Raw genomic sequence first — 25,284 nt, forward strand, 5'->3', positions numbered from 1 at the left:
GCGAAAGGCTGAAAGCAGCGAGTCATACATTTTGCACCCGCAACAGTGCACTTTTCAATTGTCATAGCATGTACAAAAAATGCCATTCGAAAGAGAACATTATTGATCCCTTGAAATAGAATATTACATGACTGATACTTAGGTGGGATAAGCAGTGCACAGTTAGTTCTGTTATAATGCATGTTTCAGCATATGTCCTGATTTATTCATTAATCAGCGGTCTAGGTGTACAAGTAGCTAAATCAAGCCAATATGTACCACTCATAGGTAACAAATAATGTTGTGAGGAGCATATCTCCATATCAAATACTGTACTATACAGCAAGTTATAGTGACCCTGTTGTAAGCTGATTTGCTGAAAGCTCTCTCTCTAGAAACACATCCTGAGTTTTGAAGGAATATAACTGTACATGTTGGAACACACACATTCCTAATTACATCAATTCTTATGGGGAAAAATTCCTCATTATATAACATTTCACTAAAAGTCACCTTTCTCTGGAACACATCCCAATGTATAATGAGGAGCCCTTGCATTAGAGAATTTTTTTTTTACAACGCTGATGCGAATTGGATAAAACGCGATAGAGTAAACATAACTGTTGTAAAGAAATATGTTCAGTCATGTTGGTGTTCTTAAACCTGCTACCTCCTAATCCCTTAATTCCCATTGAATTGACGGTTATTAAAGTGCAAATTTCTCCATGAATGTAACTTTCACATTATAGGAGAACTGACTATCATCAAACCAACCTCTTAATGAACCTTTTTTTTTAAATTAAAATCTGGACATAAATATTCCTTTAACATTGTACAGGTATAGGCCAAGAAGGTGTCCCCCAAAATAACCTGCCAATTACCGGTAAGCTCATATTATGCTATCAATTATATACAGTATACAGTACGTACATTTGCAATACAGTACTGTACACTAGTAACACACACCCTCACTTTATTAACACCTAAGACTGTAGCAAGTCAAACACTTAGCTGTCTGATGATTTCTGTCCAGCTCATCTTAATGACTGGAAATGAGTGAGTTGAACATAAAATGGGACTTTGAAGGCCGAGCCATGATAAATAAGAAATACGCTGGTGCTAGTGAGACTCAATATTTTTATCCGTTAGTGGCAACAACTGTATTCATCAGGTCTTTCTCAGAAACTTGGATATGACAAGGGTTTTATAAACATACTGTACAGTATTTTAAAATTAATTCCTAATCAGTGAGTATTCAATATCTTACACAAAATAAATTCAGCAACGTATATTTATATTTCCTATCAAAGTAATTCAAATTAGCAATGATTTACCTACCTACAATGTATCATACCCCACCTTGATTTATGACAATACATGGATACATTTATTTTCAGTTCTTCACTAACTTGGAGATAATGATGCTTGAAATTTTTTTTTAATTTTACCGGTGTTGTGATACAATTCCAAATGAATTGAAGTAGAACCTCAGAAGTCCAGATATCAATTATCTTAGTCTCAGAATACACACAGCTTTAGACAAAATACTCAGTACTCATGGAATGTCACCAAAACACTATTTTGAACAGACCACCGTCTAAGGCCTTGATATAAACAGTTGTCAGCTGGGTTCACGTATGGCAGTATTTTGTGATTTTGGGAGCTTGCACTAGGTAAAATGATAAGTGTCACCCATAATCAATACTGTATTTAGAACTTAATATATGTTTTAGAATACGTATAGTAGAGTCACGCAATTACAGTACACGTATTATGAAGATTTTGCAATAACGCGGCGACATAAATTGCCTCCATTTATTATGATAAGTACTGTACACCCATTTTATTATAAAGAATCAGTAGACCAGATGCAGCATATCCGTCAAAGGGTAGTGACGCTCCGAGGGGGCAGGCTTTGCGTTTCATTCCCCACGCGCAATTTGTCCACGGCCCTACGGCACTGTCAGGGATGAACTAAAGTGCCACATTCTTCAACGAGCCCTAACCCTCGGAGAAACCCCAAGATGCCTGCAAAGTGCCTTGAAACTCCTTCCAAGAAGTCGTGCAAGAGGCTCAATTTGGAGGATAAAGTTAAAATTATGGAAGAACTTGAACGTGGATAAATGCAACTGTTATCACTCATCAGCGTGGGATTAATGAGGGTTCCATTTGAACTATGAAGTAGAGTGCAGGGAAAATTAAGCAGGTCTACTCCACTCCGTCGATTTCCAAAACCTTCAAACCTTTAGTGATCTGGGCAGATTGATACCCCCTCACACCACCCACCCAGCTGTCAACAGAATGGGAGACCCCACATTACATCACTCACATTGATAGTTAACACAATTGAGAGTACAGTACTGTATTGGCCAGTTTTTGCCAAGAGGGAGGCTGGGATGGCTTGGGCATGTGGAGAGAGTTGTTGACGAGGCCAATTGGGTCGAGAGATGAATGAAGTCTGAATGTGAAAGGGAGCCCAAGAATGACATGGGGAGAGGTTGTGATAAATGACTTCATATATAAACACCTGATGAGGGAAGCTGCAAAAGACTGGAGAGCTGCCATTAGATAAAAATGGTTAACCTGTGCAGGTGTGGAAAATGACTGCAGCAGTTAGTATGCTTCTTTCATATTTACACTTTATACACTGTTCTGGCAAGGTATTTTTTTCTTTCTAAGTACAAATACTGTATAAACAAATACTGTATTATTATTTTTGTAGAGGAACTCCTCTCAAACTTTGCAGACTTAAACTGAATGTCACACACCATTAACACAAGGGGATGCAGCTTCAAGCTCGCCAGGATGTCATGCAGAGCAGACGTGGGGAGGTACTTCCTTACAAAGAAGGTGGCAGATCTGTGGAGCAATCTATCAGCTCAGGCTATGGAGTTGAGAACAGTACCGGGTTTCAGGATGACCGTGGACATAGCTAACAAGAACCATGGAAGGAACCTACACAGGCCACTGACCTCCTTCCCTCGACAAGGCCACCTCTTGTTTGGATGGCCATTAGGAAAATAAGGTAAACAAAGAATTGCAATTTAACTTAAGAACTTCAAAAGAAATGCTTGAAACTTTCCAAGGCAAGTGACCCTCAAAAAATCAACAAATTCATAAATCCAGCCATTTCTTGCTTCCAAGAGATCCAAATTTTTAAGGTCATCATCATCACTATTCCCTCTAAGCTGCATGGTTGTGCAACCGTCATTCAAATGCTGCACACCTAATATTTCCAGCAACACATTATTGAGTACATTTCTTTTATCTTAAAATACAGCTCCTCCCCGACTTACGACCTACTCGACTTACGACCACCCGCACTTACAACCTGCCTCAGTCGTACCAAAATTGTGTCAAATTACGTATTTTCGAGTCCCAAAGTCAGTGATTGCGCTGTGTACGGACAAAATTTTCGTTTGTAATTCACTTTAAAATGGCTGGCAAGCTTAAAGGTGAGAGATTTGTGGTGCTGAGAAGAAAAAGAGACACCCATTTTAGATTTTCTATGTATTATTTAAGCATTTTCGACTTACGACCATTTCGACTTACAACCTGGATTTGGGTCCCTAACCCCGTCGTAAGTCGGGGAGGAGCTGTACTAATTTCTTTTATTTTCCAGCAATATTTAAATATAAGTGACCTTAACCTTCAGTTTAACAGTGTGTAACAGAGAAATGGCAGACTGCCTAAACAGCCAGCAAGCTGACCAATGGCAAAGAGTACGAGAACTTGCCAGCAGTGCATAACAAATGTGACCGACCGCCCAAGCGGCTAACGAACCGATCATTGGCGAAGAGGATAAAAATAAAAGTAAAGAAGATATTCTATGTGATGTGACTTGCCAGTTTCAGTCTTACCCAGATAAGCATATGGTGAAAAGCTGAATTAGTATCCAGGAACCTCATTTAGTTATAATTTCAAGAAATACATTCAAGGGTTTGTTCAAAAGCTAACATCTTTGCCCTCGACCAAAATTTCCTGTACCTTGCTGCAGTTCTGAGTTTTATAAAGAGGTCAAATAAAGACTTGATAATTTTTTTCTGAATAAACAGTAACACTATCATTTCTCCAGTTAGGAATCTGCTGAGTATTCATGCCATCTTTGTACCATTTGTCTCGCATTATTTTTTTCAGGCCCTTTCCAGTAATACTACAGGGGACTTAAAATCAAGAAGAGACACACTCCTTTCATTTGTTGTCATTTACTCATTCCTATTGTTGTTAGAAATGTTCTATGGTACTCCAATTCCACAACACAGCCCTAAACGTCTGTCTAGCTTATCCCCACTAATTTAGTTACAAGTTCTCCAAATTCTTCTGTGACTATGCCTATATACTATTTATCACATCCTCAAGTCTCTATTAGACTTCCAGTTACACCTCATATGCTCCTCCTACATTTTACACCAACTTATACAGTTTAGACCAATGTATTCTAAACTTTACAACAGACCTTTCTCATGGTCATTACATTCTAGTGAACTTTTTGTGCGTCTTATTAGTACTAAACACTACTCCTGCTACGGTATATCAGATGCCATCTAACTTTACTCACTTCTTGTTTACTTTTACCATGGATCTTCCCAATTCAGACAAAATTAAAAACTTCCTTTACCATTAGATCAAATTCTTTACTTACTATTACTTTTCCCACTTTGCACTATCTATAATAAATATTCTTCATTCCTTAATCAGCTTGTGCACCCATTTTCTACCTCCAACACACCCTGTACCATATACCGTACACAAACTTGACAGGCAACCATTTACACATCACATTCCTCAGGTGTTTGTACTTTTTTTATCCAGTAATGTATTTCACAATTTGTCACCAACTCCAGGAAAATTAAAGCACTCATCACTACTGATTTGTAAATGCGTCTTTCTGTGTTCTACAAGAAGAACCAAGATTCATATTATGCATGAAGTTCTCTCTTAAAATTACCAAAAACAAGTTCAAATATGAAGAACACTAACTTTCACTGTCTGTAGGTGTGGGTGCCTCACCAATTTTTCAGTGTACCCGTAGACAATTACTGTCTATTGAATGTGATCACTTGTTTAGAATTGTTTAGAATTCAACTTCAGACCTCCCATTTTTGTACAATTAAAAAGTATATTAATGAAATGAATAAAAAAAACAATTTTTTTCTAAAAAAAAAAAAGATCAATATTTTTTGTTTAGTAAAAAAAACAAAAACAATTAAAGATTAAAGGAGGGGTTGAAACTAACATTCCTCTGACACTGGGCATACAGCAAAACATGAACAATAACAAGAGGCCCAGAAATTTTTTAAAAAAATATATGGTACTCCATGTGCATAACTTTGATCACACTGAGGCTACACTTAAATGAAATATGTTGCTTCAACTTTACATTAAGTTCATATGGGAATTAAGGAGTATATTGCAACTTAGAAATAATTATGTTAAACAAATTCACCTTATACTGTATATAGTTCTTGACAAGACGTAGTATATTATATATCCAAGGCATCATGGCCAGTTATCGATTCCAGAGTCCACACACCCATCAAGTGGCTGTCAAAAGTCTTTTAGACATTCAGTACATGTCATATGAAAAATTATGACAATGCATTTACGAGCAATAGGGTGCTTTTTTTCTTAATTCAGATGAGTTAATAACAATCAGTCACAAATGTTACTAAAAATTTTAAAGAATGAATCAATTCTATGATTGCAGTAGTATACTGTACTGTACTGTATATGCAACTAGTTACTCTGGGTTCATCTCTCCCCTCCCTTCCTCATGTGATATCAGTCACCAGTGTAAAATTTTTGTCAATAATATCCCACTTGAAACCAATGATTTTTAATTACAAAAGTAATATTCTTTGGGAGTTGCCTTTTAATAAACAATTCTTATTCAATAATATAATTGAAAAAAACCCATCTAATACAATTGTTTAATTATATTATGACTTAATTCAACAGGCAACTTCAGGAGTACCGGTATTTTCTTTTCTTTCAACAAATAAAAATCACCATTCCCACCTTACTTATGTATCCTCCAGTCACATCTTATTTACATTTCCTTTGTGCATATTTAATATACAGCAGGCTTTTTGCCAAACAAGTGTTGCATCCCTGAGGAAGCAAATTATCTACACTGAGGAATCTATAGAGACAGACAGACTTTAAGGGTAAGCAACCTTCATATTTGAACCTTACCTTGGCAACCTTTAGGGAAATTATCAAGCCATATATGAATATTTTAGCCCTTATAGTTCTTACTGGATATCAAGGAAGACCACACAGACAGACAGACAAAGATGACTGCTTTATTGGTCCATCAGACAATAACAAAAGACCACATCCCCACAGAGGCTAATCCTGGAAGGTCACAGAAAGGAACACATTAACACAAGACCAACGACTTTCATGCTTGAATTGAAGCTTGGCTTCCCTAAAAAGGTTATACATGCCACATACTGTACAAGCATTCCGGTGCACGCACTCACGCATACAAACACACACGCACACACACACAGAGTGGGGTGACTGCTTCTTTTGTTCCTGCAGACAACAAAGAGCTTACAAAGGATAACTCTATGCAAAGGGCTTACAGAGGATACTGAGCATACCTAAGCAAAGGGCTTTGACATGATGTTACTTGAATAGAGTACAGTACTGTACATGTACCAGTATATCTTTTGGAAGTAGTAGTGTTGTAGGGTTTTCTATCCATATAGCTATGTATAAGGTAATGAGTTGAAGTATAAATGTAGGGGTAGTTTATAATGCATGCTATTGGTAATTGTTTAGTCATAAATTAATTACAGTGAGCGGTGTTATATAGGGGTTATTAGGTATTTTGTATTTAGCCAATCAAATGTGTCATGAGCTGCCACTTACTATCCTGAATTTCTGTCCATATGCCCTCAAATCCCTTTGCTCCCACTGCTCTATCAGCAGTTAAAAAGGCCACCCTCATTAATGAAGATTTTGAGATTATTATAGATGCATCGTCGCTCAGCCCTTCACCACACAACTCGATTGGTACTTTATCCAGATCTGGCCACACTCGAACGACAGCTGCTGGACATCCTCTCTCTGTGAAATACATACATTATGAATCAACAACTTTTCTTTCTTTTTGATTAATTAAAATTCACTGGTAAGTATATACAATGCAAAATATCAAATACCTGTATGCAGTTTAATATTAAAAAACAGAAACAATTAAAAAAATTACACGTAGGATTACAATACCTATACAATAGGTGGTCAAAAGGTTTTACATTTCAGGGGTCAAGCAATAAGGCCGCATTCTAATTTCTTAGTAACAAAGTTGAATGCTTATGCATTTATTTCAGTTACTTAAATGTGATACAATATTTTGTTTCAGAGGGAGAGCTTAAACAATATGAAAAAAATTAGAGTTTGGCAGAATTGAGCATTTGAATGACAAAACAACCAAATGTCTATTTCAAAACTTGAAGTCCCATGTCCAAGGCAGCAGCTTTCATGATGATGATCAGCTGAAGTAGGTTACTGAAGTGAGGCTTGAGGAGCAGTCAGAGGATTCCTATCAAGACTGGTATAGTGGTATAGTAAGTTTAAAGAACAAGTATTTTATGTGTACTGAAGTCAGGGAAGACTATACTGACAAATATGATTTGTTGTTCTGCCTTTCTATTATACACCCAGGCCAGTCCATAAACCTTTTAACTACCCTCATACATCACTGCTGGAATTGAGTTAGATGAAAGGAATGTTACTTATATAGTTAAGTAGAACTATTTTAGGATAAGAAAATCTTTTCTGTAAAGTTAACTAGAATTATATTTTGATGATCAAATGTTACCTCCACAGTTACCTAAGGTTTCTAGACTAATGTAGGTACATACAGTATATAATATGTGCTTGATGGTTAACCAGACCTACATTACCTTTACAGTTACTGTTAGCTGGTTCCATTTGTAGACCAAATTAAAATTTACTAAGTAGTAAGAGATGTAATTCACATTCCATTATGAAGTTTGTTTACCTGCTGGGTTTCCTTCAACAGAAAATGACTGAAGCCAGAGTAAAATTTTGTGGTACGGCCGAACGTGAATAAACCAGGTACAAGAAAATGCTCCTCCCTTACGGTCAGGGTCTGGACCATCATATTTCTTTGGCCAGTGTGGTGAATGTATAATTCCATACTCTTCATTGGTAATGTTTCCACCACAGTCTGAAATTTTTTTTAAATTAATAACTATAAAGAAAAATTCTAAATACTGTGCATTAATATATATTAATGTAATGAATTCTTTTATGGGAAAAAAAATATTGTTCATATATATACTGTACTGTAGGGGGCAGGGAAAAAACACTTTTATTTGAGTTGCAGGCTGCACTTTTCAGGCATCGTTTATATGGCTGTAACAAACACCTGTGCAAAATTTCATGCCATTTCATGCATACTTACCCTGCCGCATCGCGAACGACTTTTTGTCAACTTTTAGTGTATACCAAAAATTAGGTGTCATTTAATGTTTTCCAGGATAATGATAAATTTTACATGGGTGACATCGATTTAATTCACATGTTATTTTACAGGTACACCGTATAGAAAATCATTACAAGTTCATATTGAAATTCTTTTTTGTGCGGAACCTTGGCATCATTTTCCTAGACAATAATCTTTGCCTAATATATCCATCTCTCGATTCGTATCCCGTCACTTCAGTGCAAGCTTCAGTCATCACTTTTATGCCTCTCTCGACCGCCTGAGTGCTGTTTGGCCACTTGGGCACCACTAATGGTGTCTCAAGAATGTCATTAACCTGTAGATTTGACAGAGAAGCAATGTAAGGAGGCTCAGTCTTGAGTTCATTCCTCCAGTTAATCATGGAATGATAGTTTTTTGCTTGCCAGTTTAGTTTCGGAGTCACCACCTTTCTCATGTTGACTACAGGAGGCACATCCTCATTCCCATCTCCATCTTTACCCTCCTCATCAGTATAGTTTAACAAATTCTCGTCAACAGCAGCATCAGAATCTTCCTCCTCCTCTTCAGATCTGCCAGTGCATTCTTCCTTTTGCTGATTCTCCTCTCTAATTTTTCTTATCATTGAGACAGCTTTTTCTCTAACAGTCATGTCCTCATCTGCACACATACCAAGAAGAAGTTCATCTGTGTGGGCGAAGTATGCATTTCTCTGGACAGCCTTCTTCACTATCGTCTCCTCTTCACTATTCAGGTGTTTCATATATAGCAGGGACTGGAATACGTTCCTTGAGCCGTGTGTTACGTAAGGGTGTATCTTGATGTAAAACCACATTGGAGCACTGAACTTTATTATTGTAATGACAATTCTTTTCAACTCATGGCTGGGTCTTGATGTTGCTACATACAGCCTGAGGATTCTACTCCATAAGGTGTTCCACCTTGACACACAGGGAGGACCTGGCTCAATAGCAGCCAAGTCATCTTCAACAACACCTATGATAACTCCTTTACAAATCCTATACAGGTATTTCTGATCCCAGGACAGATCTTTCTCCACTTCATCATTAAACACAGGGAAATCAGGGAAACTGACTGGCTGGAAGGCGACAACTGGAAGCTCAGACAAAGACTCCTTGATCTGCTTTCCAATGGGACCACGCCAATGCTCAGGACCACTTGGTTTACCATCATAGTGATAAAAAACTGCGCGGAAAGGCAGCTCATTTCCGTGAAGCTGACATATGAAATAATGGAGCGGGTGACCAAGTAACATTTCAAGATGATGAATGACTCCATTTTCTGATCCTACATTTACATTGGTTCCATCACAACCAACACACACAATGGGCTGCTGGGTTAGATTTTTCTCCACCAGAAACTCGTGAATAGTTTTGGCAATCTGCTTTCCGTGTCCAGTCTTGGGAGTCACATGTGTGAGATATTCATTGCCAGGCTCAACCATGATGACATAATGATCTTTCACCATCATCCTCGAACTCCATTTCTCGGTCTTCTCATTCTTTATCATCACACGAGTGGCGGTCTTCTTACCATCAAAATAGAGTGACGTCAAATTATCTAAACTAGCCATCTCAATTTCTTGCCTCTTAAATCGGTATTTTTGTCTCGCATCCCGCAGCTTATGTGGTCCAATAACCTGACTCTTGTCATCCTTTGTGATAATGCCATAGTCAGTTAAGGTGGCAGTAGCAATGGCAGCTCCAGCATAATCACTAATCAAGTATCGGTCACAAGCGGCAGCCAGTGTAGGGAGTCTTGTCCGGTTCTGTGAACTGGTGTCTGTCAGAGGTAAATTTAAAAATTTCAGTAGAAAATGCGGCAGACTAAACCTCGACATATCAGCTTCAAATTTGGCATGGAGTCTTAGATATGTATAAGGAACAATGCCTGAAGAGTGCAGCTTTGAGCAAAATTTCACTGCCCCCTACTGTACTGTATATACATGTACACTCGCAACAAAAAGTATCGGTGCATACTGTAGTGTGAACAATTTGAGACCAGTGACGGTAGGTATTGGGAAAGGCGAGTTGTTCCAGCCGTATATTGGCAGCCCTGATTGTCAGCCATATGGCAACACCTAGTGGGGGGGGGAGGGGTTATGAGGATACACTTACCAACCTTCCTGACATATCCCAGTGTATACTTAACGTTTCAGAACTCGTCGATCTCACCCTGCACCGATACTTTTTGGTGGGAGTGTACGTATACATATATTAGAAATGGATGTCACTTCCGCATCCGAGGAGCATCCACATCTAGATGATGTGGATGTTGCGGATTTGTAGAGTTTTGAATTTCTATAATATTTATCCAATAAAACATAACTAGTTTATCACATGCACGCATGCACACACGATATCTTGGTTCAAGCCTGGGATATGGTTAGTCAAACAGAGAAGTCTGTGTTTCTGCAGTTCAAGCAACAATTAAGACAACTCTAGCAAAATGTCCATCAACAAGCCCAAATTATTTTTACGACAGCTGGTGACTCTAGTACTGTACTGTACATAGTGAACTCTCAAAGATTCGGACCCGGTAAATCTGGATTTTGGAAGATTCAGACAAAATTTGGGGGTTCCAGGGGCTAAGTAGCCTCCCTAAGAAGCTTTCCCAAAAACAAAGCAAAGATCAACTCAGGCCGTGTATTCAAGATGTCAGAGCGTGGGACACAGGTGCCCGAGGCGAGCAACATAAACAGAGTTGTCAATTGCTGTTGGTAGGAATATTATTTCATTCACTATAGTAATGTTTCTTATTATGTTATCATATGTAAATGCATGGTTTATATAATTTGTTTATACCGGGTAACTGTGCCCGTCACCATTTTCAAATTAGACTAGATATGTATTTCTCTCATATGTACTGTATTTCAATCGTACGCCTGGCAATGGGAGTGAGTGAGTCAGCACTAGTTAGAGCATGGTCTGCTCTTGTAACTCTTTGCTCTTTGCCATATTTCACTGGATTTACTAATATTATTAGTGTTTACTGATACAATAGTGTTTAATAGTGATTAAATCATGGCAATGTAGCCAGGTTAGACTAGTCAATGTAACCACCAGGCTACTGGGCCAAGCTGTGTGGTGTTATGGTTGTTTTTCAACTTGTATTTTCGGGTAGATATAAGTAACGAACTGATCGCTATAAGAACAGCCCAGTCCCAACCACTGTAAAAATTAACAATAACTTGTAATAAACCAGTGTATTCACTCCCAGTAAATACTACTTCTTGCACTGTCACTATGTTGAAATGCCCTGTAGTTTGAGCTTTTCCCCATCTAGTTATTATATATCTTATTTGTATCACTTTGTTATTTGTATATTATTTGTAAATCGAAACCCATTCCCCAATTATGTAACTGTATATTTTCAGCCTTCTGGCTGCCAAGCTCTTTCAATAAACCGTTAATTATTATTATTATTATTATTATTATAACGTAAGAGCGGCCTAATGCGCACCCCTCACCGCGCCGCTTCCTGCGTATGGTTAAGAATGGACCGCGTGAGTAAAAAATGGCGTGGCGCATCTGGACCTCTCCAGCCGCTCGCCACGTAAATGATGAAATTTACCGCATTATTAAAACATTTCATTCTGGCAAGGCACAGCGTAAATAACCAAACGCGTAAACAAAAACCACGTAAATCCAGAATAAATAAATAAATATAAATATAAATATAAATATATATATAAATATAAATATAAATATAAATATAAATATAAATATAAATATAAATATATATATATATATATATATATATATATATATATATATATATATATATATATATATATATATATATATATATATATATATATATATATATATATATATATATATATATATATATATATATATATATATATATATATATATATATATATATATATATATATATATATATATATATATATATATATATATATATATATATATATATATATATACACACACACACACACACAGTTAACCCTCGCTTTACGCGGTTTCACTTTACGCGGTTTCACTTTACGCGGTTTCACTTTACGCGTTTCTACATTTACGCGGTACCCTGCCAGAACCGGAATTCCCACTTTACGAGGTGCATCTACTCATATACGCGGGTGAAGTGTAATTTTTTTATTTAGCTCATAAAATTCATACAAATTATCCGGCCAGAATATAATTTACATTGCTGGAATTCTTACAATTTGATGATCATTTTGAATATAAGCATCATAGATTTTGCATTGGACATACAAATTTTAGATCTAATGCAAGTATTTTGTTTACTCAGAGCAAATATGTTATCTTTTGTGCAAAATATATGAAGTGTTTATTCAAAATATTCCTGGTCTTGCAAGGAATCCAGCAATGTCAATTATATTATCCAAATTTAGTCTGAGGTATTATTTATTACTAAAAATTTAAATATACTGTTATAACCCAATCATTTCTCTGGTAGGGAGGGAAGGTGGGGGTGAGGGGTAGGGAGGGACTCAGGGAGCAGGTGGGAAGAGTGGGGAGGTGGGGTATTTTGATTGACAGATAGTATTTCGGTAAGTATATTTTGTTTATTTATTGAAGATATTTGTTTTAGCTCATAAAATTCATACAAATTACCAGGCCAGAATATAATTTACATTGCTGGAATTCTTACAATTTGATGATCATTTTGAATATAAACATCATAGATTTTGCATTAGACATACAAATTTTAGATCTACTTTAAGTATTTTGTTTACTCTGAGTAAATATGTTATCTTTTGTGCAAAATATATGACATTTATATTCAAAATATTCCTGGTCTTACAAGAAATCCAGCAATGTCAATTATATTATCCTAACTTTAGTTTGAGGTATTATTTATTACTATACCTTAAAATCTAGTGGTTTTCCCCCAAACATTTCTCAGAGAGGGAAGAGCCAGGAGTGTGAGAAGAGGGGGAGGGAGTTGAGTCCATTATTTGAATGGACATTAACTTGGCGACTGTATTTCTCTATTTCTCTTAAGTATTAATTGTGTGCATGTACCATCATAAAATTAAGATGTTATTTTTACTAGAACATAGGTATTGTGTCGGAAAAAGTGGAGTTTGGGGGTCAGCTGGTCTCTATTTCATTTAATCCCATATGTTATGTTGTTCACTTTACGCGTTTCTCGCTTTATGCGGGCCTCCGTGGGTTCAATTGACCGCGTAAAGTGAGGGTTCACTGTATATAGAAGCAAATTGTTTGGGGAATTTTATTTACAGGAAAACCTACTGGCATGCATTGTAAAAGTGGGAGGAGGTAACTTGTACAATTTTATAAAATCTCACTTACCTCTAAAGAGCATTTCCTTCTTTTTAAACTGATATCTTGCTCCAAAACCACTTGAGACATTTCCATGGTCAGTTCTTAGCACAACACGTAGACCCACTGCCTCAAGTTCACTCTCTATAGGGCCAGGGGCTGCCATGCCACAGTACCTACCATTGAGCCTTTCACGTTCTATATCAGACCCAACTGGTTTGTACACATTATAAATTTCCACCCAGTCTTCTTGACAATGGTTTCTGGAAGTTTGAAACAAGTTAGTATTTTCAACTGTACCATGTACAATAATACTGTTATTAATTTATTTGAATTACTACTCAGATGATATCTACCTCCATAAGAACATATGAAGAAAACTGCAGCAGGTCTATTGGTCCACACTAAGAAGCCCATTTTATGCAATTCTTAGCACTCGTATATCTGTCCAACCTATAGTTAAAGCTTCCCAGGGAGTTGAGTTAATGATTGTGTTTAATAATTTATTAAACTTACCTATAACCCTCATTTCCGTATCAATGTTTGCTCATTTTACGCATAAATCTAATTTTGTCTAATTCAAAACCATTGTTACATGTTCGCATCTGATTTGACAAGTTAAGTACCTTATTTAGATCACTTTTATTTAACCCCATCATCGATTTATACACTTTGATCATATTGCTCCCATTCTAGTATGTCTCTCATGAGAATGCAAATTCAGTTTTCCTAATTTGTTTTTATTCTCAAGCTTCCTAATCCTTTGCATCAACTTTGTCATCCTCCTCTGAATGCTTTCTAGGGAATCATTATCCATTATACAGTACAGTGATTAAAACTGAACCACAGAATCCAAGTGATGTCTCACATGTGTGAGATATAGTTGAAGGATAACCTCACTAGTCCTTTTATTAATCCTCCTAGATATAAACCCCAGTACTGTATATTGTACTTTGTTTGCCTTGTTTTGAATGTAAGTTCATTGCTGACGTGGTTTTACATTCATAATTACCCTGTACCTCTAAATTTCTCAAAATCAGATTTCTCTATACAGTAGAAGTCCAAAAATCCGGATGCCAGATATCCGGACCACCCGAGAATCCGGACTTTTCGAAAACTCAATTTTTTTTTTTTTTAATTTAACTGGCTTTTGTGTGTATGTGCACATGCGTGAGCGCCACAGCTGCACAGCAACAACAAGCGACCACGCGGTCGCCACTTTAAAACGAGCAATCAAACTGTGACAACGTATGTAATTTTGAGTCCTACTCTTTCTATTTACAGAGTACTGTACAAGCCCATAATAATGGCTCCTAAAGTAGATAAACCTCGTTGTGTGAAGAGAAAGAAGAACACGTTGAAATTGAGTGACAAACTTGAAATAATTAAGAAACTAGAACATGGTGTGAGCAATACTGTTCTAATGGAAACATACGACATCGGAAAGTCTACAATTTATGATATAAAAAAGGCAAAGAATAAAATTCTAGAATTCATAGCTTTTTCTTTAAAACTGCTCGTTTTGATAAATGAAGCATGCTATATTTGCTAATGAATAAACTATCAAAATGTACCTGTTCATCTCTTCTTTATTCCTCCTTAAATTTGAATTTTAAAAGTACTGCCTGAGAATCCGGAAAATCCGAAAATCCGGACCGACCCAATCCCCAAGCCATCCGGATTTTTGGACTTCTACTGTACTGTAATTGCATTGTTCAGCTGATAGCTGTTTCCCCTTTTCCATTTCCTAGCTTTAGAACTTTTCATTTTTCCTCATAACATTGCATCTGCCACTTTTCAGTTCATACTACAAGTTTGTTTTGGTCTTCCTTTAATTTTTCATAGTTCTCATCAGATTTAATTATGCACCCAATCTTTATATTATCAGCAAATTTACTCATGTTGTTGTCTATGCCTGTCATGAATGGAGTACTGTACTATAGTGTTCTCTGTACACCAACTGTTCATCAAGTAATGTACCTCTACAGTACTGTACCGGTTAGAACCAATAGAATGTTTTCCAACCCAGGGTCTGCAATTTTACAATTACTTATTTCATCAGTGAGGTTGAAAGTAAACAGAAATACAGGCTATACTCTGTAAACTGCTTCAATACTGTACACAGTATTATTATTTTCTGAACTTGTGCAAATGTGATGGAAAAATCTGAAACAGTTTCTGTAAAGTTAGTGGTGAAAAAAATCAAACAAAAGGTATATAATCCAAAAATAATTTGATAACTGTATAAAATTTTTGGTGCAATGTTGTCTGTCCATCATAGGATTACTGTACTGATATCAATTCACATGACTGGAAATCAACAAATGCAAAATTACAGACAACAATACTGTTCTGAACTTCATTATATTTATGGTCAAATTGAAAACAAAAGATGGTTAGGAAAAAATATACATGTTATTTACAATAAAACATGAGTACTGTACTGTACCATATTAAAAAGAGCATACAATACTGTACACATACTCAGACATCAGAACTGAGAGAGATCTTTCTCTTCCTCAGAGGAAGATAATTACTATGAAATATCATACTACTCAATGGTGTAGAGAAGGTCGAGTTATGGTGCAGAAAGCAAAATTCTAGTTTTCTGCAGCAACCATCTTGAATTTTGATCCAGTGAACCTGTGCAATACTGTATCATGATCGCTGGTACATGGAAATTCAGGTTACAGTTTTACTGTGGCAATAATTACTTTGACCCAATGACCCTAAAATTCATAGGTCCTTTCTTCTTCTAACCTGAGAATTCTGTGCAACACCCTGAATTATGTTCAATGGTGCTTGAAAATTTTTATGACAGTGACCATCTTGAGATTAAACTTACAGACAAAGTAAACAAGTAAATAGTTTCAAATACAATTCTTTCACAACTTACCCATATGTTAGGTTATTTTTCTCACTTTTGAGTTCAAATGGAGAAAATGACAGCCGAACTTGTTCATCGGGGTTGGCCTGAAAAGTGAATTCGCACGTAGTATTGGACGGGTAGTTGGCAGGGTGCCGGGGAGAGTTGAAAATCCCATCTTTGCGGCTTGAGCTATAGTAAGTGAAAATACATTTTCCGTCTGGAGATGGTGTGCCTGGGATCTTGTATTCTGGGAAAGGTTCAAGTTATTACATTGTAAATTACAAAAAGATCAGTTTTACTTTACATGAATATATTTGTTCAAGAATCTTTGCCAAATTTTTAATCTTGATGTTTACTTTCAAACCAAGTAAAATCTCAAAACTTATACCCATTTTCAAAACAGTATTATAATGTGGTATAAAATTTATATCATTTAAGTCAGGATACAAAAAAAATGATAATCTATCTTCACTTTAATGCTCACCTGTTTCAAATTTATAATGGGCTTTAAATCCTCCACCCTGAAACTTTCCCGAACTAAACACCATGACAAGCCTTGGACCAGTAGAGACCACGGTCTGAGGTAAAGTCTTCCCACACACCTCATAGTCAGGACTGTCATAGGCATTCTCTGTTTCCTGCCCCTTCAAGTATATTCTAAGATAGCCGTCAGAGCAGCTGCAAATAGACAGTGTTAAATAATTTATTATTTAAAACTTTGAAAATATGGACTAAGAGGTTTGAATAAAAGAGTGTTAGAATGTAAAGTGCTTGGATGAGTGGGTGGGAAATATGCCAAGCCAAATTACCAAACAATAGATTTGCAAAAAGGCCTGTGTAACTGAGAGAGAAGTTATTTAATCAAAGATAAGCCATGGATTTAAGGTAGCTTAACATAACCATTAAACTGCTCAACACAAATCTGTAGCTACCCCTCCTGTGCACAAAACAATTAGCCCTTTAAATTCTAAAATATAACTTACATAAATACAAATGCAAAACAAAAGGAAAAGACAATAAAGTAAAAGAGGAGAACAGTACAGTATGTATTTTCATTTTTAGTAGAGCTGGCAGGCTTGTAAGGTTGCTCCCAAGAACTTCCCCCAGCAAGTTTACTGCGCAGTGTAATAATGTTCCATGACATAATTATTGTACACAATTATACTGTACTAAAAATATGTCTTTAGCACTTAAAAGTGTTTATTTACATGAAAACTGTAATGGACACTCATGACAGAATAAACTTATACTGTACAAAAAATATTTATGTATTGATACACTTTTCTTCACCAAGTAAATACATTTTCATACACTGTACAGTTCATTATTTGCAAATGCTGACCATTTTTTTAATACTGTACAGTATTTCTTTAAGGTATGAAACTCCCTAAAACATTCTGCAACACATAATAGGGCGTCGCATTTTAAACATTTTCTGCCATTTTAATAGTGTAGGATACAGGTGCTCTTATGCTTGGTACTTCCTATGTGGAAACGTTGATTGGAATGTCTTCCATGATGTAAAGAGGAAGGCGATATCTGCTCAGGGCTACCCAGCTGACGTCATGTTGAGTGGACTTTAAATCATGGCACATAAACACAAGTGTTAACTGACACAATTAATAGTAAACCGTGCAGTGTCAACTAAGGTGGATAGCAGTTTACGGGTCAGAAGCAAGAATTCAAACGTTTTGTTTTATTTCTAAATTTTGGATTTTTGTAAACCAGATCTTCATGAATCAGGAACTGCCTGCACAGTATGTGGCAAGCAAAAGGGTGTAGAGTATACTATATATCTACAAAATGAGGTGTAAATCATAGATCTGAAAGGCTGTGTAATTATTTCAGGCCATTTGAAATTGTAATTTACAAAAAACTTTTCATATTTACATTCCATGTAAGTGATAGTCAAGCCATAATTAATAACAAATAAACTTTCAAAACAAAAAAATTCCTCATCATTACCTTTCTGTAATCAATATTCTAGGACTCACAATAGGTGGTCTAGCCTAGAAAACATATTTATTTTTGTCTTCATAAATGTTTTAAAAGTGATGTCCTCCCACTCAACATAGGCCACATTAGGCTTTGCACTGACCCATGCAAAATAAATTTAAACATGTGAGCCCACTCTAGTAAATTTCTTGTTTATTATGCATCAAATTTTATAAGAGCCTGTGAGAAGCTTTGTGTAAATTTTGTGTAAATATGGGCATTTTAAGCTATTCAGTTCTTGGAAATTTTCACCATGGCAATAATTTGCCACCAATTATTCACATCCTCAAATCATTTGAACACATACATACACAGTAAGAAACAAACACTAATTTACAGGGTACTTACTTTTTATCACCTTTCAGATCTGCCGGTATATCAAATCTATCGAAGAACTGAAGTCTAACTCTCTCCAAATTCTGAGCATCTTGGAGGCCATAGATGAAGTACCTACAAACAATATTAGGCAGGTATGGGAAGGGATAGTTGGGACTATAGACAGTGCCATTGGATTCTCTCTTGCTCAAGATACGTTGGTCACACTCTGTCCCTCTGATGTGCTCTGAGTCCAAAGTGTTGATGAAATCTGGCAATAAAATAACATTAGTTAATAATGTTTGACAAATGTTAGAGCCTTCATAGTCTGAAAACATGGTAGAGTTGGTGAAATATGTAAAAAGAACAGATCATGATATTTAAAACAAATAAGAGAATGTACAGTAATACCTCTAGACAGTACACCAGAATTCAATATACAGTCGTCTGGTTTTATGCGGTTAATTAAACCTATGGAGGTCCGCGCATAAAGCAAAACGCGTAAATAAAATAATGGAACCTATTGGATTAATTGAAATAGAGATTAGGCCGATCGCCAGACTCATCTTTTTTTGGCTATCGCCGACACAATACTGTACATTGTAGTAAAAATAACATCTTAATTTTATGATGGTAGTTCAGGGCCTCTCGGAGGTGGTGGGGGTCCAGCGGAAGCCATTGTGTAGAAAGAAAAAAAGCACTGGTTCCTGGGCACGAGTGAATATATGCGGAGACACTGAGACTGACACGGAGGCAGAGAGCGTGGGTGGCAGGGGTGGCAAGGATGCCTAAACCAATCACAGGTCGCGGCGGAGGGGGTGCGTGGGTGGTAAGGATATGTAGCACAATCAGTCTGTGACGTCACCAGCGCGAGTATTACGTCAGAGCCCAGCACCTCTCCCTGTCGCTTGCCGTGTACATTATGAAATTTACCTTGTAAATAATAATTATCTCTTCTGACAGGTGTCACATAAATGGCCTTCCGCATAAAAAATATCCGCATAAAACCAGACTATATTGTACAGAAGTACAGTACTGAATTTTTTTTCTCTCTCTCTCTGAGGCACTCTAGATTGCCTCTCTATTCACCAGAAACATTATAAAAAATGGAAAATCAAGCATCAGTCCAGATAGTTTGCATGTATTGTTGAACATTTGTGCATGGGTGTCGTGCAGCAGGTGCCTCAGTCTGCATCCTGCCTTCATATGTATTATAACAGTGATCTGCACCTCTACCTGTGCTCATTTAATTGAACTCTTATGTAGAGTATGTATTATCTTTAACGGAGATAGTTGGGGGTTATAAGAAATGGGTAAAATTATGTAGAGTACATATTTTGAGAAATGGATAAAAAAAATATTATTTATGTAAAGAACAACACTTGCTCACTGAATATTGCACAGTGGTCATATCAAATTGTTACAGGCTTAATGAGAAATGCAGAAGTGCAAGAAAAGTGCATGTAAACAGGCTGGGGTTTATTTATTGATTCAATATTATATTCTCATATGATCAGCCACTTATGTTGTATGATTCATCATAATTAATATATCATCTTCAATAATAGAAAAATGCAATACAGTACTGTACTGTACAGGATGTACAGGCAGTCCCCAGGTTATGAACGAGTTTTGTTCCTGGGGACATTCTTAAGTCGAAAATGTAGGTAAGTCTGGTAAACCTGATGGAACTTAAGTCATCTACCCCTATGAAAGCCGACTCATGGCCAATGGGAGTGGTCAGTGATTCAGGCACTACATTCTACTGGGCAAGGATATGAGATTGTGGGCAATGTAGATGCAGCACACTGTACTGAACACTTAACCTTATTTAGGACACGGGGGCAGCATTGCACTCCCCTTATAGCCAGGGCCCAATCATAGGGGATCTGTTACTGTTGTTCCAGTGCCCAGAAAACTGATAGTCTGATACCATAGTCACATATACACCCACATTCTTTGACAAGCAACAAGCAAATATCCCTTCCACCATTATAGATGAGAGTAATTATTCAATCAATTTAAAGTCACTCACCTAATTTGACATAACTCTCAGAAAAGTTGAATATCCCCTGGAACCCCCTATTTTGAGTGTCGGCGATGCGTTCGAGGGTCGTGAAGGTAAGAAGTAGTGTGCTACCCGTGCTGAAAATTACCAAGTTTCTTTGTTGGCCACAGTAAGTTCCAATCAGCGGAGCTATGTAGTTTGGCCCATCATACATCTTCACCTGGTCGAACGGACAGCTGAAAGAGAATGACGGAGTTAATAGCAGAACAGAATAATTAGATAAATGTACAAGGAATGAGTCAAAGATATATCTGAAATCAAATATATGAGTACAAGGTTTATAAAAAAGGACAGTCATTTTTTCCAAATAAAATTGCTAGGAAATAAATCAAAACAGTCTGCAACAGTCAAAAACCACAAGATTTGATGTTGTATCAATTACAAAACCCAAAAACTCGAGTAAACTAGTGAAACAAACAACGGTTGATAAAATACATGAGGTAGAATGAGTCGACACCAAGCTGCTTTATTGTTCAAAATAACTTCAGGTATTGTCAGACAGTGGACTCAGTGGGTGATATAAACTGGTAGTGATGATTTTGGTAAGAAGAGTACAGTACAGTGCATGTAATGCCTTTGGTTGGAGTTAGCATCATTGGAAGAATTGGAGTAACGCTATTAGCTTGGGAATTCTGCCATCCGCCCCTCACCTACCACTACTGGTGGCACAAAATATGACTACTGCCCTGGAGGAGTGTACAACGTCAGGCATGTCATTTATAAAACAAACAAACAAACAAACAACAGCGCGCCCAATACACTGCCCTGTGGTACCCCGCTTGTGACAGGTACTGATGATGATTTCGTGCCATTAATCACCACACACTGCTTGCGGTCATGTATGAAGTCTTCTATCCACGCTAGGACATTTCCCCAAATTCCGTACCCTTCCAGTTTGATTTTCAGCCTTTTGTGGGGTACACTGTCGAAAGCCTTGGCAAAATCTAGGAAAATATTGTCGATATTACCACCCCGTTCCAGTATATGGGTCCAAATATCCAATACCTTGAGCAATTGTGTTAAGCAGAAGCACCCCGGCATAAAACCGTGTTGGCAATCCCTTACAAGGTTGTTTCGTAGTAAATGTTCCATCGCAGCAACTCTGATAATACTCTCAAGTACTTTACATATTATGCTGGTCAGGCTCACTGGTCTATAGTTGTTCGTGAGGTGACGATCGCCCTTCTTGAAGAAAGGACTCACATAAGCCACTTTCCATTCACTGGGGACCTTTTGTTCATCCAGGCATTTACAAAACAGGATCTTCAGGGGCTCGGCAAGCTCGTTGCTCAACTCTCTTAGCACTCTAGGATGCACCCTGTCAGGGCCTGGACTCTTATGGACCTTTAGCTTTGACACTTTATTTCTAATACCCTCTTCTGTGAACGCAATGTGGGTCAGTGCTGTCGAACCGTCTGTCCTCAAACGCAGGAAGGTTAATCACATCCTCTCTTATGAACACCAAGGAAAAGAAGCTGTTCAATGCCTCAGCTTTATCCTGGTGAGAATCTGCATAACTACCATCTTCAAGCCTCAGGTCTGATACTCCTACTCGCGTTTTTAATTTCGACTTTGCATAGCGGTAAAATGCCTTTGGGTTTGACTTGACCTCGCTTGCAACCATATGGCATCACGAAAATTGTGACCAAGTCCCAGGTTGCTGATCTGACTTTCTGCTTCATTTACACACAATTGCAGGGTCTCAATTGTTTCTCTTACCATTGACAACACAACATACATGTATCGTTTCTCACTTTTGATGTTTTTTTTCATTTTTGTATTTATAGTTCTTTATTATTAAAATTATCATTATTATTACAGTTACTGTATTATTATCATCATTATTTTATTATTTTATTTTTGTTTGTTTTATCAAATTTTATTTATTATGAATTATTATTATTATTATTATTATTATTATTATTATTATTATTATTATTATTATTATTATTATTATTATTATTATTATTATTATTATTATTATTATCATTATTATTATTATTATTATTATTATTATTATTATTATTATTATTATTATTATTATTATTATTACATTTTCGCCCCCCAGTCCCCGATGTGGGTCAGTGACCTGTGTCCGGGTGGGCTAATCCCCGTAAAAAAAAAAAAAAAATCCTCCTGTCCTGCTCATCATTTGACCCAACCCACGTCTTGAATTTCTGGGTTTTCTTCTTAACTCTGTCTACCGCCGCGTGGTTCATGTGTAGAGATCTCCTCGTATTCCTAGAGGCACTGTGTTTGGTCTTGGGCATATATTTATAGATCAAATTGGTCACTTTACTAGTTATGATATTCAACGTAGTGTCTGCGTTCTTGTGCCTTAATGAGTCAGGCCAGTGGATACCCCTCATCTCTTCCCTCATCCCGTTGTGATTTCCCCTGTAATATTTGCACCTTGGCCTGGCCTTATCTTGAACTAGGTAATAATAGGTATCAGTTAAAGCTGAATGACAACACTATAAGGTGACTGGTGCCAACTTGGGCAAGGTGTTCCAGTTTGGCCACCATACCCTCCTCGTTTGTTATGATGAGGTCTAGTGGCTTGGGTGTTTGCTCCCCTTTGTAATGTGTCGGGTCTCTAACATGTTGAAACAGAAAATTATCTCTCAGAGATTCTACAAAAAGAGTAGCAGGGTTATTCAAGTCATTTGGGGCAAACTCGTTTCTCCAGTTGATGTCGCCATAGTTAATGTCCCCCATGATAAGGGGGTGGCTAGGGTTGAGTATCGCCGTATTGTCTATTAAGGCTCTTAAGTTCCTTTGATTTAGTGGGCCACAGTTTGGGGATCTGTAGATACACCCGACAATAAGTAAGTCCCTTCCCTTTAGTTTAATTTTACACCACTTGGACTCTTCAAAAAACATCCTCTCCCTGTACCCTCGCCTGGCTGGCTCTAAGGTCTTGCCTAGCATAGATAACCACACCCCTCTTCTAGTACGTGGGCCAACCGTTATAAAAATGGCCCCTATACTTAACCACACCCTTCACACCAGCCTTGCAGGGCAGACGAGCCACACCTTCCACACCATCCTCAACACGGATATAATTTTCCCATATATCAACCACCATAACACTTCAGAGGTAACATCTACAGTACTTTTATACACAAACACGTAAACAAAAAATAAAGATATAAAGATTTCTATTACATGTGTGAATAATAAAAAGGAAATTGCGACAATAATAATATGAAAAAATAAAAAAAATATACTTGCTGCCATTTTCCAGTAACGTGGCAGCAAAACGTGGACTAAGTTTGGCCATCCTTTAAGGAATTGTGGCGGACTTCTGTAAACATGCTGACGGCAACAGGATTTGTACCACTTCACGGCCTCCCTCTCCCCCCCCCCTCCTCCTCCTCTTCCTCCACTTCAGATAAGAAACAAAATAAATTATATATCACGAAACGAAATAAAGAAAAAATCCAGATTGCATACATTAAAAGGAGGAAGGAAAGACCGACGAAAAGAAGGAAGGGGAGACGAAGAAGAAACAAGGGTAGGAATGGGAATAGGAGAGGAGAGGACATTTTTAGTCATGCTAACTTCATCTTGAGGATAATTCATACACTATTAAAAGCTTCATAAAATCATGAGGTGTGAGTAAAGGCAAAGCTCTCGGGAGATTACAGTAAGTATCCCTTCATCCACCATCTTCCTCCACCCGTCCCCACACCTATCATCCTTCCACCCCTCCCTTCACGCAGCCCCCTTGCCTCCACCCGCCCCTGATCAGGTAAAGAATCCACCTTTACTTAATGCTATTTACACGGTTTAAATATTAATGACACGTTTACAATTTTTCTAACTTTAATTACACTAGTTTACTCGTCTCCTGTCCTTAAGGCCCCTGGTTCGCTATTTACACAAGTGAGAGATTAACTGCACATTTACCAATTTTAATACAATTTACACAAACTTTAATGAGTTAATTTCTTCCTGTTTACATTTAACCCCCGACACTTATTTACATATATATTTTTCAAAGTTACTCCTAATTTCTTAAGTAAATTTTACCCATTTTATATCATCACTGAAATCTTTTCTAGTTACGACAAACTGCTGGAATTTGTAAATACATATTCGACTACAGTAACTACCATCAAATTCCACCAATTGGGAGCCTTGGCTTATAAATTCCACCAATAAGGATCCTTGACTAACTCACTCCACCTTTTGGAAGACCCGACAGTATATATCCTGGAGTTGCAACCAATCAGGTGGCTGGAAAAATATAATAATAAAAATTATAAATCAAATTTACCCTTACAATCACTACGTC

The 25,284-nt window shown here is 37.1% G+C and overlaps 1 protein-coding gene across 18 annotated transcripts in view; it reads right to left on the reverse strand.

The window, feature by feature from the left end:
• Positions 1 to 25,284, reverse strand: part of LOC121872040 (cubilin-like) — a 205,740-nt gene that overhangs the window by 9,478 nt on the left and 170,978 nt on the right. For 17 of the 18 annotated variants that reach the window (XM_042374701.1, XM_042374702.1, XM_042374698.1 and 14 more), the window contains 7 exons: positions 20,952 to 21,160; positions 18,950 to 19,187; positions 17,091 to 17,284; positions 16,634 to 16,853; positions 13,768 to 14,000; positions 7,994 to 8,182; positions 6,859 to 7,056 (listed from right to left, as the gene is read on the reverse strand). In XM_042374701.1, the coding sequence (XP_042230635.1) occupies positions 6,859 to 7,056; positions 7,994 to 8,182; positions 13,768 to 14,000; positions 16,634 to 16,853; positions 17,091 to 17,284; positions 18,950 to 19,187; positions 20,952 to 21,160 (1,481 nt within the window). The remainder of the gene's footprint in view (positions 1 to 6,858; positions 7,057 to 7,993; positions 8,183 to 13,767; positions 14,001 to 16,633; positions 16,854 to 17,090; positions 17,285 to 18,949; positions 19,188 to 20,951; positions 21,161 to 25,284) is intronic. The other variant, XM_042374707.1, reaches the window with a different exon arrangement.

The sequence above is a fragment of the Homarus americanus genome, unplaced genomic scaffold (assembly GCF_018991925.1).
Source record: "Homarus americanus isolate GMGI-L3 unplaced genomic scaffold, GMGI_Hamer_2.0 scaffold51476, whole genome shotgun sequence".
In the NCBI taxonomy this organism is placed as follows: domain Eukaryota; kingdom Metazoa; phylum Arthropoda; class Malacostraca; order Decapoda; family Nephropidae; genus Homarus; species Homarus americanus.